The sequence below is a fragment of the Balaenoptera borealis genome (assembly GCF_965194805.1).
Source record: "Balaenoptera borealis genome assembly, chromosome: 17".
In the NCBI taxonomy this organism is placed as follows: Eukaryota; Metazoa; Chordata; class Mammalia; order Artiodactyla; family Balaenopteridae; genus Balaenoptera; species Balaenoptera borealis.
Genome location: NC_138876.1, coordinates 8,516,653 through 8,530,535, shown reverse-complemented (window position 1 = coordinate 8,530,535; position 13,883 = coordinate 8,516,653). Strand labels below are relative to the sequence as shown.

The 13,883-nt window shown below is 38.3% G+C and overlaps 1 protein-coding gene across 17 annotated transcripts in view; it reads left to right on the top strand.

The window, feature by feature from the left end:
• Positions 1-3,794: 3,794 nt before the first annotated feature.
• Positions 3,795-13,883, top strand: part of PHF20L1 (PHD finger protein 20 like 1) — a gene marked incomplete at its 3' end in the record, with an annotated part of 77,034 nt that continues 66,945 nt past the window's right edge. For 10 of the 17 annotated variants that reach the window (XM_082363755.1, XM_082363754.1, XM_082363752.1 and 7 more), the window contains exons 1-2: positions 3,801-4,094; positions 6,254-6,373. In XM_082363755.1, the coding sequence (XP_082219881.1) occupies positions 6,291-6,373 (83 nt within the window). In that variant the 5' untranslated portion in view covers positions 3,801-4,094; positions 6,254-6,290. Of the gene's footprint in view, positions 4,095-5,387; positions 5,488-6,253; positions 6,374-9,882; positions 10,027-13,883 lie in introns of those variants that run through there. The other 7 variants (XM_082363761.1, XM_082363760.1, XM_082363758.1 and 4 more) reach the window with 7 other exon arrangements.

Sequence of the window (13,883 nt, the reverse complement as noted above, 5' to 3'; positions counted from 1 at the left end):
GATAAAAGGATATGGTGCTAGAGAGACAAGACAACTAAGTTCTTTGGCAGGTGAAGGATGTGATATTAATGCCATTCTCAAAGATTTTAAAATGGAATAGGTAGATATGCCAAGGGTGTCTGTTGCAGTAGGTTAGGTTTCTACTAAACTAGTCTGTTAAAAAAAATCTTTAAATTGCTTTGATTTTCTTCACTGATTATATATATTAAAGCAAACACACAAAATAGCTTTCTGTGTTTTGCATGTAATGAAGGAATATCTGGTATTTAGTAACGACTTCTCCCCTTAAAATAGGTATATACAGTTGTTAAGTATTCCAGGAGATATTATGGTTCCATATTCATATTTTTAATGTTGGAGAAATTTAGTTCAGTGATTTCTGCCTAAGGACCCTTGTTTCAAGATAATTTGCCCACTGCTTGTTTGGTTCCACTCAAACACAGCTGTAAGTTCTTTCTTTCTAAATTTGGAGATGAAGTGACTGATGGCTAACATGTACCATCTGGACGAGGGGTGTGTTGGGTACGAGAGGAGAGGGAACATAGTCACGCATAGCTTCACTGTATGGCTGGGGAGTCATCTCCAGACTTTTCTATACAGTATCTTGTATCCCTTCCCTGGTTCTGACCTTTGACTTTGTAGGGTCAAAAGCAGCGATGATAGCCTATATGAGTTTTCTATGAGTCTTATCAGACTTAATGTCCCCTTTTTAGAGTTAATACTATGTCACATCTTCTGCACTCTTCTGAAATTAAATCCATAAATGAAATAATCAAGCTCCACATATTTTTAAAAAATCAATACAATGCCATAACAATAATGTGAGAATACATTTATGAAAGTAATTCACAATAAAAATAATATCTATCTCAGTACTTAAGTGGTCAGCCATGACTCACGAAGAGCCACAATGAAGCAGTCAAGTGCTAGTATGGAAATTTAGATTTATCCTGAATGTAACAGCTATAAAATGCAGAGTGATATAGGTGTGTTCTATCAGTGCCTCAAATACTATGAGTAGCTTTGCCATTGGTGGTATGATTTTTAAAAATGCATTAAACTCTCGGTAATATTCATACAAAGAGGACAGCCTTCCCTCATGTTATATAGTGGCCTCATTCCTCGAAAGCTGAGCGCATATTAAAACCTTGCAAAAATACTTTGTGCTTATGTGTAAAACTGAGTTCTAGGCTCCGAAAATGATCGACAGGTTTTTTTTTTAACCTACATGAAAGTTCGGAGGGCCATTCAAAAGTCATGTACGACCTGGGACAATTCTTCAAGGTATGGGACTGCATTGTGCATTTCAGGATGTCTAGTAGCCCTGGTCCCTCCTCATTAAGTTGCAGCAATGCCTTCCTCCAATCATGTGACAACTAAAAATATGCCTCCTCCGCCCATTCCCAAGGTGCCTTCTAAAGGACGGTATTGACTCCATTGAGGACACTCACCTATACAATCCATTCAAGCCAGGAATCATTTATTGATACATTAGACCCAATTTCCACTTATTTTCTTTCAAGTTACATTATTGGAGGGATCTCTTGTTAAGTCCCAATTAAAATGGAAGAATCATCTGTTCAGGGTAGACTGGTAGATTGTCAGCAAACTGTGGAAATTGGATAGAATCTGTGCTATCCTTTACATTATGTATTTTATTTAAATCACAAATAACCTCAAATTTTCAGTGATGTAAAACAACAAATATTTATTTTTTTCTCACCTATTGGTTTGTGGGTCAGCAGGGATTTTGCCAGGGTTCAGTTAGTTAGCTCTGGGCTGAACGTTAGAAATTTGATTACTGGTATTGCCACTGCTGCTGGAGAAAATTTTCCTTATTTTGAACATCACCAGCAGCTTCTGATACATAGTTCTCAGTGAGAGAGTCTAATTGGTATAGCCAAGAATAGAACTTTAGCCGCAAGGGAAACAGGGAACATGAGTTTCTTATACTTTCATCTTATTTAGTGTGAGGTTGACTTTGCCCTAAGGCTCATAAGGTGGGTGTATACGTCAGTTTGCATTAGGTTATGCTGTGTAACAAACAACTCTCAAAATTTCAATAGCTTAAACCAACAAATATTTTTTTCCTTGTAGGACATATCAGTTGTGAATTAGCATCATCATAATCTCTTTAGAATATGGGTTGTTAGAGCAGCCACCATCTCAAAAATTGCATTTTGCTGTGCCAGAGAGAAAAAGCTTGGTGAACTGGATTTCTTTTTTTTTTAATGAAATGCGAAGTTTTTTTTTATTTATTTATTTATTTTTATTTATTTAATTTATTTATGGCTGTGTTGGGTCTTCGTTTCTGTGCGAGGGCTTTCTCTAGTTGTGGCAAGTGGGGACCACTCTTCATCGCGGTGCGCAGGCCTCTCATTATCGCGGCCTCTCTTGTTGTGGAGCACAGGCTCCAGACACACAGGCTCAGTAATTGTGGCTCACGGGCCTAGTTGCTCTGCGGCATGTGGGATCTTCCCAGACCAGGGCTCGAACCCGTGTCCCCTGCATTGGCAGGCAGATTCTCAACCACTGCGCCACCAGGGAAGCCCCTGGATTTCTTAAATTACCAACTGGCTGTGACAAAACTCACTTCCAATTTCATTTTATTAGCCAAAGCAAATCAAAAGGTCACATAGAAGTCTAAGGAGGGTGCAAAGTGTAATCCTGTCATGTGGAATCTGGAAATATATGGTGTACTGTACTCATGACAACCACGATGGGAAATTTCCCAAACATGGAAAGGGATTTCAGATGCTGGTCAACTGAAAACCAAGAAGACAAATGTCCACTAGAGACTGTCTTATTTATATCTTTTCTGTATATTGCCATCCTCAGTGTAATTCAGTAGTTATTAGTAACATAGTAAGTGCTGATTGAACATCTGTTGAATAAGAGGATATGGATATGGTTGTTTAAATTACTGAATCTCACTATAATTGAAGCTTAAAGAGTGCTACTTTGCTATTTTAACTGCACTCTGTAAAGCATGATAAATGTATTATTTGCATGCAGTGTTGCATTTAGGAAGCTTGAGAATCAGAGTGGCACACTGGAAAGAGAAAAAAGATGTTTATCTCAATATTGCTTTGAATGTGTTCACTTGTTGGTTTCCCCAAAGTGGGGACACTTTCTTCTGTGCGTAGTACAGAGTTTGGGATATAGTAAGTATTCAAGAAAAGTAGTTCTGCTGTCATTAGTTGTGTATTCTTAGGAAAGTCATGTCGATTTAGCCATAGGTTCTTGAGCTGCACACACACACACACACACACACACACGCAACACACACAGAATGTCTTAGTAATATTTGCCTTTTGTGTTGTAAGGATCTCCTAGACTATAAAGGAATACAATTGTGAGATTGTGGTTGTCATGTGATGTACTTACAGCACAGTGCCTGCCACTAAGCATTCATTCAATAGACGTTTATTTACTTTATAACAGTAACCATTTGCTCTATTCTTAATGTGGAATGGGGTGGGTATCTAAGAAAGCGTGTAGTGTGCCTTTACAAAAGTTTGCCCAGGGTGCTGGGATTGAGGAATTTTGAGAACCTGGTTCCTAACAAATCAACAACAATGACATTCAGTGGGCTTCGTTCTCATCTCCCAAAGGTCAAACACTTCTCAATTGCCAGTGGGGTCCCGGGGCCCGCGTTCCTTCCTTCGCTAACCGGGGCCCCTCCCGCCAGCTGTCAGCCAACTGCCGCAAAGCCCCGCCTCCCAGGGCGGCCCTCCAATCGGCCGCACGGCCCGGGCCCAACCCTCTCGCGTCACGTGACGCGACCAGGCCCGCTTCCGGTTCGTCGCGGGCGGCTGACGTCGTCTGGGCCGGCGTCGCGTCAGGGCTGGCCGGTGGCGGAGGAGGCGATGGCAGCGGACACGGAGCGGGCTTGAGGGCTCGGACCTGCTCCCTCCCGCGCGACCTCGGGCCCGACCCCGCGCTGCGGCCCCAGCTCGCTCCGCTCCGCTCCTGCTCCCTCCCCGACCGCTGCCTGGGAGGAGGCGGAGGCGGAGTCCCGGGCTGGCCGTCCTGTTCGCGCCCCGGCTCGGCCCCGGACAGCCCGGCAACTGTGCAAAGAGGAGGCCGAGTCGGTAAGAGGCGGCGGCGCCCAGGGCCTGGAGGCCGCCTGGCCCCCGCCTGGCCGCCCGGGACACCCCAGCGCTGGTGTCTGTCTCTGGCCCGCTCCCCTCCCGCGTCCCTCTCCGTAACTTGCCGCCCCTATTGTCTGGGCGCCGCCGCTCCCTCTCCCCCTCCCTTCCTACCCCCCCCTGCCGAGGGCCGGACGGCTGTCAAACCTGGAGGCGTCTCCTGCACCCTGGCCGCCCGGTCTGAGCCTTTCCTGTCTGTCTCTGGTCAGCCCCCTCCGGCCCCGCATCACCTCCCCCCCACCGTTTTTTTGGCCCCGCGGCCATTCTCTGACCATTGCTTCACTTTCCCAGGGTTGTATCTTCTTGCTGATTTACTCTTCCTTCCCGTTTGTCCGGTCCTCAGGTTTCACCACCCTTATATATTTTTGCTTTCTTGTTCGTTTTCCTTCCCGGTTTTTATTCCTCTCCGTTCTCTCCGTCCCCCTTTCTCTTTCTGCTTCAGGTTTTACTCCCCTCCCCCAATAGACTGTTTACTTGGTCTTACTTTTCCTTAATTCAGATCCCTCCCCATCTGCCCCTCTCCACCCAAGAAGAAGGAAATCTTTCCTTTTCTGGCACCTCATCCCGCGGTGTCACTGGGGGGGAATTATATGTATTAACTTTGTCACTTCTTGTGGGTTCTAAGTTTGATCCTAGAAAATGTTAGTGTAACTTGTCAATTACCCCTTACTAAGTTCTCCCTGTGAAGAGCAGCAGAAAAGGTGGATTACATTTCTACAAGTAACTGCCTTGTATGTTGCACACTGACCAGACCGCTCTTAAAAATATTCATACTACTGTTTCTTATGCACCAAACGCCCTCTGGCTGAGCCTACTGTTAACTTTAATGCATTAATCTTTACTGCTGCCAGGGCAGGCAGGAGGATATCTCCCCCCCCCCCCCGCCCACCCCCCATGAGTATTTAAGTTTGATTTTACGTATTTTTATGACATGTATTGTTGTATTTGGCATATATGGCATGTATTTTCCCTTACTTAGCAGATTCTTTCTAAGAGGAAAGGGCAGTTGGTGTTTATGCTTGCTGTTTTGTTCCTTTTGAATTGTGGCAAAACCATTGAAAAAACATGACACAGTTGTGTGTTTTCTTTTTTAAATTGGGAGGGAGCATAGTCATATTAGTAATTCTAAATTTCAAAACGGTTTTAGAGATTTCTCCTCTCCCCCAGTAGGTTTCCATTCCTGATTAAATATTATATTTTGGTTGGGCTGTTGCAAAATGCATTCATATTCCTCAGGTGCTAGTTAGTGAAAAAGAGGCTACCTCAAGTGTGCTGGGTCGCCACTGGCGAAGAGGATTGTGAATATTCCACATGTCCGTGGTCTAGAGAGGAATAGGTATTCCTTTGTAGTGTTTTGTTTGTTTGAACGTACAGTCGTTTTTATTGTCAGAGTGGGCACTGTCTGTGTTGAAATATAGTAGAAATAAGTTCTCAGAGTTAAGAAATGTATGTATCATTGTTGCTTGTTGAATGTGAAGAAAAAGAAAGAAATTTCCTCTGCAGGTTTATATGTTAAATTAAAATTATTGAATCATGTGCTACCAAGGTGGGAGATCATAGGTAATGAAAAATCCTAATCACAAGAGGAATTACTAAATCTGCACTGGAAGAGTGTGTCTACTGTTTCTTCCATCATTGTGTTCTTTAGTGTGTTATCAAGTGTTTTATGTTACAAGGCACTCAATAAATATTTGTTGAAAAACTTGATTAATTTGTTCTCTTAAGAATTTCAGTAGCCATATGCCAGGACACTCAATTGTACTGAGTTTTCAAAGACAGAAAAACATTTTCAGCTGTTATCCTGAAGAATTTTCTTGGGTATTTTCGAGTTAAAATTTAAAGCATTTTAGCCATTAGTTAGTTTTAATCCCCATCTATTCATTCTTTTAAAGTAGTTAGCTTTCTAATGTCCCTTTTCTTAATTCATTGTTAAGATTGCCCGCAAGTTGTACAGTACTTTACCTAGAGATATTGGTAATCATCATTCAAATTTCTTAAAAATTTGGCAGTTCCTTTAACTTCTCATGTAATGTTTAAAAAATTCTGTTTAATCCCTTGTGCCTTTTATGCATCAGAATCTAACTTTTTTTTTTTCTCTTGAGGTAGTGAAAAGAGAACCCCGAAGAACAGGATCTCAAGATGAGTAAAAAGCCCCCAAATCGTCCTGGAATCACTTTTGAGATTGGTGCTCGTTTGGAGGCACTGGACTACTTACAAAAATGGTATGGAAAATACGGAGCCCTTGACCTAAAGCATGATATCTGTAGTTTTACATGGGCTGGTTAATTGCTCTTCTTCTGACAGTGGCAGGAACATTAACTTGTTCACATTTTGAATAAACATATACATTGTTTTTTTAGTTTTCCTACTCTTCAGATTTTGCAGTTATCAGTACTCTTTTGTACTTAATATGAGCTCTATGGGTGGTAGGAGGGAGAAGATTAATCCAGATAACCAGATTCCCAAGTTTTGGATAAAACTTGATGCAAATCTACTTTTTTTGGCCTGTGTCAGAGGTGGTCTTTCAAACTACAGAATATGTTGATGGTTAGCATAGCTGTCATTCACTAGTCCACCTAAAACCAAAACCCAGTTTGCCTCCTCCTTCCCCAGAGTGCAGTGACCTAAAGGCAGGTTGTTACTGTTTCCAGTTTTAAATGAGTAATCCTTTCAGGCCTTCTCTTATTTCTTCTCCTATACCGGCCATCTATGATAAGGGGTGAATTCAGACACCTCCAACATACCCCTACATACAATGGTATAGGAGGAATTGGTTACCTAGGATAAAATCACCACCTGGAAAGGAGAGAAGGGGAAATAGCACACACCAGGATCACTGGACTGCAGTAGGAATAAGAATTCCCCCTTTCTCCTAGGGAATGCCTTCCTCATTCCAGTTAGCTGGCCTCTAGTTCTGGGTGGCTGTCTCCTGGTTCAGCCTCAGTTCCTCTTGAAGCCCATTTATTTGATGAGGGGTCTAGCAGTTCAACAACTTTACCAGCCTTTTTGACATTTTCTTTTCACTACAACTCCCTTTAAAATGTAGTGGGCATTTTGTAGATTTGTCTTTGATTGATTTGTATTAAGTCAACTTCCTGAGTTGGCAATGGCAGGCAGAGAAATCTTGATTAGTCATGATATTTGACTTTAGACCAGCCTGGGGTTTTTGTCTATTAGCAAAAACAAAGGTGTTGGAACTCTGCAAACGTCCGTGACCCCCAGCTTAATGGGGTCTGCTTGGGACAGTTTGAATCTGTAGTTTGAGGTGGGAAAGCACAGTTATTTGGCCTCATGCCTCCAAGCTGCATCTCAGTGAGTGCTCCTTTTTAAGGGGCTTAATTACTCTCCTCAGCTGGAGGACGTACGCAGTGTTCTCAGGAGGGGCTTGGAAAGCACCTGCGAGCCAGGCAGTAGCGTCCCTCCGAGTTATGATGGTACACAGTGTCTCCGGATGTTGCCGAATGTTTTTTTTGGGGGGTGGAGGGCTTATGTGCTCCTGATTGAGAGCCACTGCATTAGACCATACAATGAAAGATGCTATTTTAGTCAGTAATTGGCTCTCTTTGGTTCTGATTTTGACCAAAAGAAGCTTTTTGCTCTGAAGGGACACACTATTGAAAGTAAAGTACTTTACTGTAGGACAGCTAATTAACTGCTAAGATGTATTGAATTTTATATGGGGCACAAAAGAAGTTCTTTGAGACATGGTGCTCTTAACAGATGTTATTTTTAAATGAGATAAACTTTATTCTTTATATTGTTTCTTTTGTTAAGGGCCATTCTGTATCCCCTATAAATTCCACAAATTTTTGCTTTAATAGCATGTAAAAATATAGAAGAATTATTTAAGTGTTGAGAAACTTTGATATTCTTATGAGAGCAAAACAGTTAATCACTGAAAGTATACTGAACTAATTTCCTTCCATCTTTCATCCCTCCCTCTCTACTTTCTTTCATATTCTCTTTGGGTTGCATCCATATTGAGTGCTTAGTCTTCCACATTTATTCATTCAGTTGGAATAGTATTGAGGCCCTACTCAATACTATTCCATAAATGTCTTTTGAATTATAGGCATTGGACGGGGAGGGACAGGCAGAAATGCAAATATTACTTACTCTCTTTGTACGTAAGACATTTATAATAAGCAGTATAGCTATTACTAAGAAAATGACTTATACGTTGATACATTAGCTTTTAAAGAGAAGTACGGAGGGAAGGTTGTGATAGTAGGGCACCTGAATGCCAATTTGTCTTATATGTAGAAGGTTTGTCCTATATTAAAAAAAGGAAAATATTTTTTAGTATGTGCTCTAGAAATAAAAGGATAAACTCTAAGTTTAGTGGGCAGAAATTAAAGTTAAGCTCCCACATTTAGGTTTGGGGTAGATTTGATTTAAGAGGAAGACTCAACCTATTTTTTTAGGGGAAAGTATATTATTATTCCTTGAGCAAACCATATCACATATTCTTTAAAGTTCAGAAAGATACTTCATCCTCGAAAATACACTCCACATTTTTAAGTAGCAATTTATTACTTTTTGCTTTCAAAGTAATTTTCCAGCTACATTGGAAAACCCTGGTGATTTGATTATTTACCAATACTAATGAATGCAGGCCCTGAGAAGCCAGTGAGAGGCCAGTCGCCTTCTGTTCCAGTGTGTGGTTTTTTGATACCTGGATCTCTTCTATATGGACTAAACCTAACTCCTACTGAGAAATGTGGGTTGCTTTAATTTTTAAAAAATTTGTAGTTTTACTCAAAACATTTTAATGTCTTTCTCAACAGTCTTTTAATTTAAAAGTCTTTGAAAAGACTTTTAATGTGTTAATGTTCACAGCTAACACAATCAACCATTTTCTGTCTTATCTCCCTCATATATGCCACCGCAGCCTCTGTATATCCAAACCTGAACATATTAGCTTTATAATTTCTTGAATGCAGTAACATCATAAGAATGAAAATAAATACAGGTCGTTGATACAGGAATGTGTTTGGGGAAAGAGAAAGTTCAGAGTTGAAGTTATATTTGAGACAATATCAGTGGATTCTAAAGAGGAAAGAGGCAGGTTCAAATTCAGACTGCCACTTTCTGATCCTGTAAATATGAGTTAAGTCCTTGAACTTGGTTGGCTTAGCCGTAAAATGCAAGCAGTGTTACTGATTTTTACTTACATAATTATTTTAAGGATCAAATAAAATAATGTATTTAAACTTGCTTCAAATTATATAAAATAATGCATAATTATAAAGCACTGAGGTAAATGCAAGGGAAGAGGGAGAGTTCAAAAATATATCTATGGGGATCTGAAGACTCAAGTGTATAAGTTTTTAAATGTAGCCTTAGTGTTGACATGAGAATGGCCTGGAATACAGAAGGAATATCATGTCATTGCAACATGCTATAAAACCTTCTTTTTGAGGTGATAATAAAATCTTTGTTTTTGCAGAGTTTTATAATTTAGAAAGCACCCTTAAAAATGTTAAAGTATCTAATCATTCTGAACATTATTCAGTAAAAAAATGTGATAAACCAGTTTTGACTACTGATTTAACTTTTTGACTGAAATTAAAATACTCTATAGCAAATTTTAGTTGTGAAAACAAAACAAATAAAGTAATATGCTCTGGTGTTACTCTTCAACTTGAAATTATAAAGTCATTTTAAAATATTCAGATGAGTTACGCTCGTCCGACCTTTATTGGAATATTTCTATGTAATTCTCTTCTAGATCTAAAGGAAAGGAAAATGAAAGATAAAAAAAATGTGGAGATGTCTGCAAGTACAGAGTTTGATAGAACAGTATAAATTTGAATTGACAAATGCTGTTTCCACACATTTGGAGTTTTTTGAACTGTATGGAACATTTGCAAATGTGAGTTTTTAAAATGTTCATGAACAGAATTTTAGTAGAGTTGGAAAATCGAAGAAATTTAGATTGTAGGAAGTACAAATACTTTCTAATTTAAATAAAATTACGTATTGTCTGAATTAAAAGGGATTGTCTTTTACTGATTGGATTTGCTATTCAAAGGAAAACACTAGTAGAGATAAGTTGTGTGATCTGTATTTGGAACAGAAGTGTGCTCCTGAAAAGTAGTATGTAGATCAAATTTAAAAACTGAAAACACATTTAAATTACATTAGGTGAGTTTGGAATTTGTAGAAATGATAGGCGAATACTTTAAAAATATTATTTTGCTAATATAAATAAAATTTGTCCTTTTGTATGTTGACCTTTCCTGAATCTCTTTGTACTTGGAAAGTATTGATTCTAATTTTGAGTTACCACCTTTGAAAACCTAATTTCATCTGTAGACTCAGAAAAATGTACAATCGTGTTTATATACCAAAATAACTGAGTAATATATATTATGGGTGGTGGTAGAAAACTTACCCGTGGACTCCAGATTAAGGACCCTGCCTGTAGAGAATTTCAAATTGAAATTCATAGGACTTGTTTTTAAATTCTGAGATTCTTTACATTCAGAAAGTCACAAGTTTTGAATCCTAAGATCTAAGTGAACCCTCAGTTTAATAATCATCAAACAGGTCTGCACCAGTGTACAAACATTTTAGTACTTTAATTTTTAAAATTTCCACAAAAGAAAACCCCATGAACTTTTAAAGATAAAGTTCTCCCTTCTCCCCTTCTCCCCCCCACAAAAAAATGTTGAAAGCAAGATTAGAAATAGGAGTAGACATATTTATTTTGAAACACACCTGCTTTGTTCTTATTGTTCTTTCTCTAATAGTCTTCCTTTCATTATGTTGATTCATGTTTTTTTTTAATTGAGCTTTTTCTTTTCTGCTCAAATTTTTTGCTTATCCTAGTTTTCTTGAAAGGCAAGAGAAAAGGAATATTGAAAAAAGTAAATTTAACTAAAGTCAGAAAATGTGGGTTCTAGGTGCTGTTCTGCCATGGACTGTGGGACTTTGGAGACTTACTTCTCTGCTTTAATGTCCTTAAAGTAAAGGTGTGACATATTCAGTGATCTCTCAGATCCCTTGAACTAGAAACCCAAGCTCTTTTATCTACTTTTCACCTATTCAGGGGTGACAGGTTTTTTAATCTCACTTTTAGATAGGTAAATAATGGCTTGAGGCAGAAGTAAAGTAGGCAAGGACTAGAAGTCCAATGTAGTTTGCCCAAAACTGCTGGTCTCTAGAAGAAGAGAAAATGTATTGAAAAAGGTGGAGAAAGGTGAATATAATTGGGAACAAAAATATAGAGGTTTGAAGTTATTTGTAGTATAGTGGTATTGGGCAGGTAGTTACTCTTTCTACATCCTGCTCTCCCATCATTTAAATGCTTTCTCATTAACTGTTTAATTTTGAAATTACTTAGAATCATAACTATTGGCTTTAGTACTTTAACTCACTAACTTTCTGTGTAGTACCCATTCACTAACAAATTGGTTCTCTTACAAAGTTCATTGATCCTACAGTTTTGAAAGTGATTCAGGTGAAGTCTGAAAGAGTAGTTCTTAAACATGAGCCTGTATAAGAATCACCTGAAGGGTTTGTAAGGCACAGATTGGTGGGCCCAACGGCTACAAGCTTCTAATTTAGTAGGTCTGAGGTGGGGGCGATAATGTGCATTCTAACAGGTCTCCACATGAGGCCGATGCTGCTGGTCTAGGGACCACATACGAGAACCACCTGTCTAGACCATACAGAATTGTTAACCTGAAGATACAGTTTTTGAGGCGGACAGCAGTGGAAATATCCAGGATTATTTTTTGGTATTATAGTCTGTTTTAACTGTTTATGTTAGTTGGAGGAAGTAAAATGTAAGTATGGACAAAGTGATGCATGATCCAAAAATCCTTTTTGTTATTTTTCAGTAGAACAGAATATATTGAGCTGCGCGTACTTTGATGTGCGTCCGTTTTCTTGCTTCTCCTCTTTCTGTAGTCCCAAGCGCTATCTGGCTGGATAGTTGTTAAGGTTTAGGCCCTTGTTGCTTTATTTTAAAAAAAAAAAAAGGCTACCTGTGGTTACGGTTAATCATGAATTGACTTTTATCGTTCTGTGCTTTGTGTGCATTCATGTAATGACAAGGGTTGGATCAAGAGAGAAGACAGTTTTATTTGCTTATCTGATATTTGGTTGAAGTTCGATCATCATCTGTCACACACAATCAGTTCCGTTTGTTACATTTTTCCTGCTGAATATTATTATTATGTGTTGCGAGATTTTACACTTGTCTTATCACATTATGTAATGCTTTGTTTTGTGATGAGTAATTGATTAAAGCCAATAATTAGGAAATAATTTATCTGTGGTGGTAATCAATTTTACTAAAAAGAATGTTTTGCAATTCTAGTTTCGCTGAGTAGACAGAACTGTATCTGCAGATGCTTAAGGGTTTTTAATTTTATTTTTAAATGATTTTTTTAACTGAGGGAGAGAATACTAGCTTTAAGTTTTAAAAATTGGTAGTATAATTTCTTAAAAGAAATTAACATGGTATTGAAAAAGCAGCTTAGTTTTGCTATTCTTCATAAGGGTTTCAGTGTTTTAGTATTTTTATATGACTTTGTATTGAAGAACTATTGACCGTTCCTCCTACCACCTCCTGCAGATCATTAATCAGTAGATAAAATTTTTCTTCTTATTAAATTAGAAACTGGTATGTAAGTATTATGTTATTTCAGTCATTAAAGTTAACACAACTTGGAGAGAATTGTTGCAATAAAATTGAAGAAAGAATGTGGATATTTAATATTCAGTGTGTCTTAAAAGTCTGTTTTCTCAGTGCCAAAAAACCAACCCTCCTCAATTAAAAATGAATACGTTTCTAGTACATCATGGGTAGGTAAAGTACTGAAGAATAAGCTACTGATGTGAAATGAATTATATACAAGGCCTAGCCCCTTTTACTCATAAAAGGTGCCCAGCAAAGTTCATTGAATTTTGGTGGGTTGGTAAAGAATGAACCCAAAAGTTTTGGGGATATTCTGAAATCTGGTTACCATTGCAGAACACTACTGCAAAGGAATTGTGACTTACTGGTTGAAAACTAAGCATAAAATGATATTTGTCAAACTATTATGAATTACACAAGGGAGGGGGGATGTTTATTTTGTACAGTATAATAAAAGCTGTTTTCCATACTCTCTGGGCTAACGAAAAGCTTTACACATTTTATTTTGTATCAGAAGCAGAAGAGTAAAGTTGCAAGAAAAAATAAACAGATAACTTGATTTTATATTGTTTTTGTTTTCAGTACCTCTTGATAAAGAGCCCCCTATATTTGAAATACTGCCGTAAGTTTTACAAGAGCTGAAAATGATCAGTTGTAAGATGCAGAATATATAATGATCAAAAACACATTCTTTAAGAGATAGACAAACCTCCATTCAGGGATCCACCACTGTTTCGACTTGAGAAAATTACTTGACTTTCAGAGCCTCTATGACCTCCTTAAATAACTGGGAACAGTAGTAGTACCTAACTCAAAGGGTTCTTTGAGGATGAGCAAGACAGTGCACATTTAGAGCTTTTCATGTTTTCTGCCACATGGTAGGCACTTAATAAACGTTAGCTTTAGTAATAATAGCATGAATATTAGTTATTCTAAGAAAGTAGAATCTAATGGGAGAGGAGTCAGTCAGTGTAAATTCTTAAAACTTTAATCATAGGTGTATAAGCATATATGACTATCTGTAGTATTAAAATAATTTTTAAATGCTAAATATTAAGAAATAGAAACTGGGTGGGCTGCAA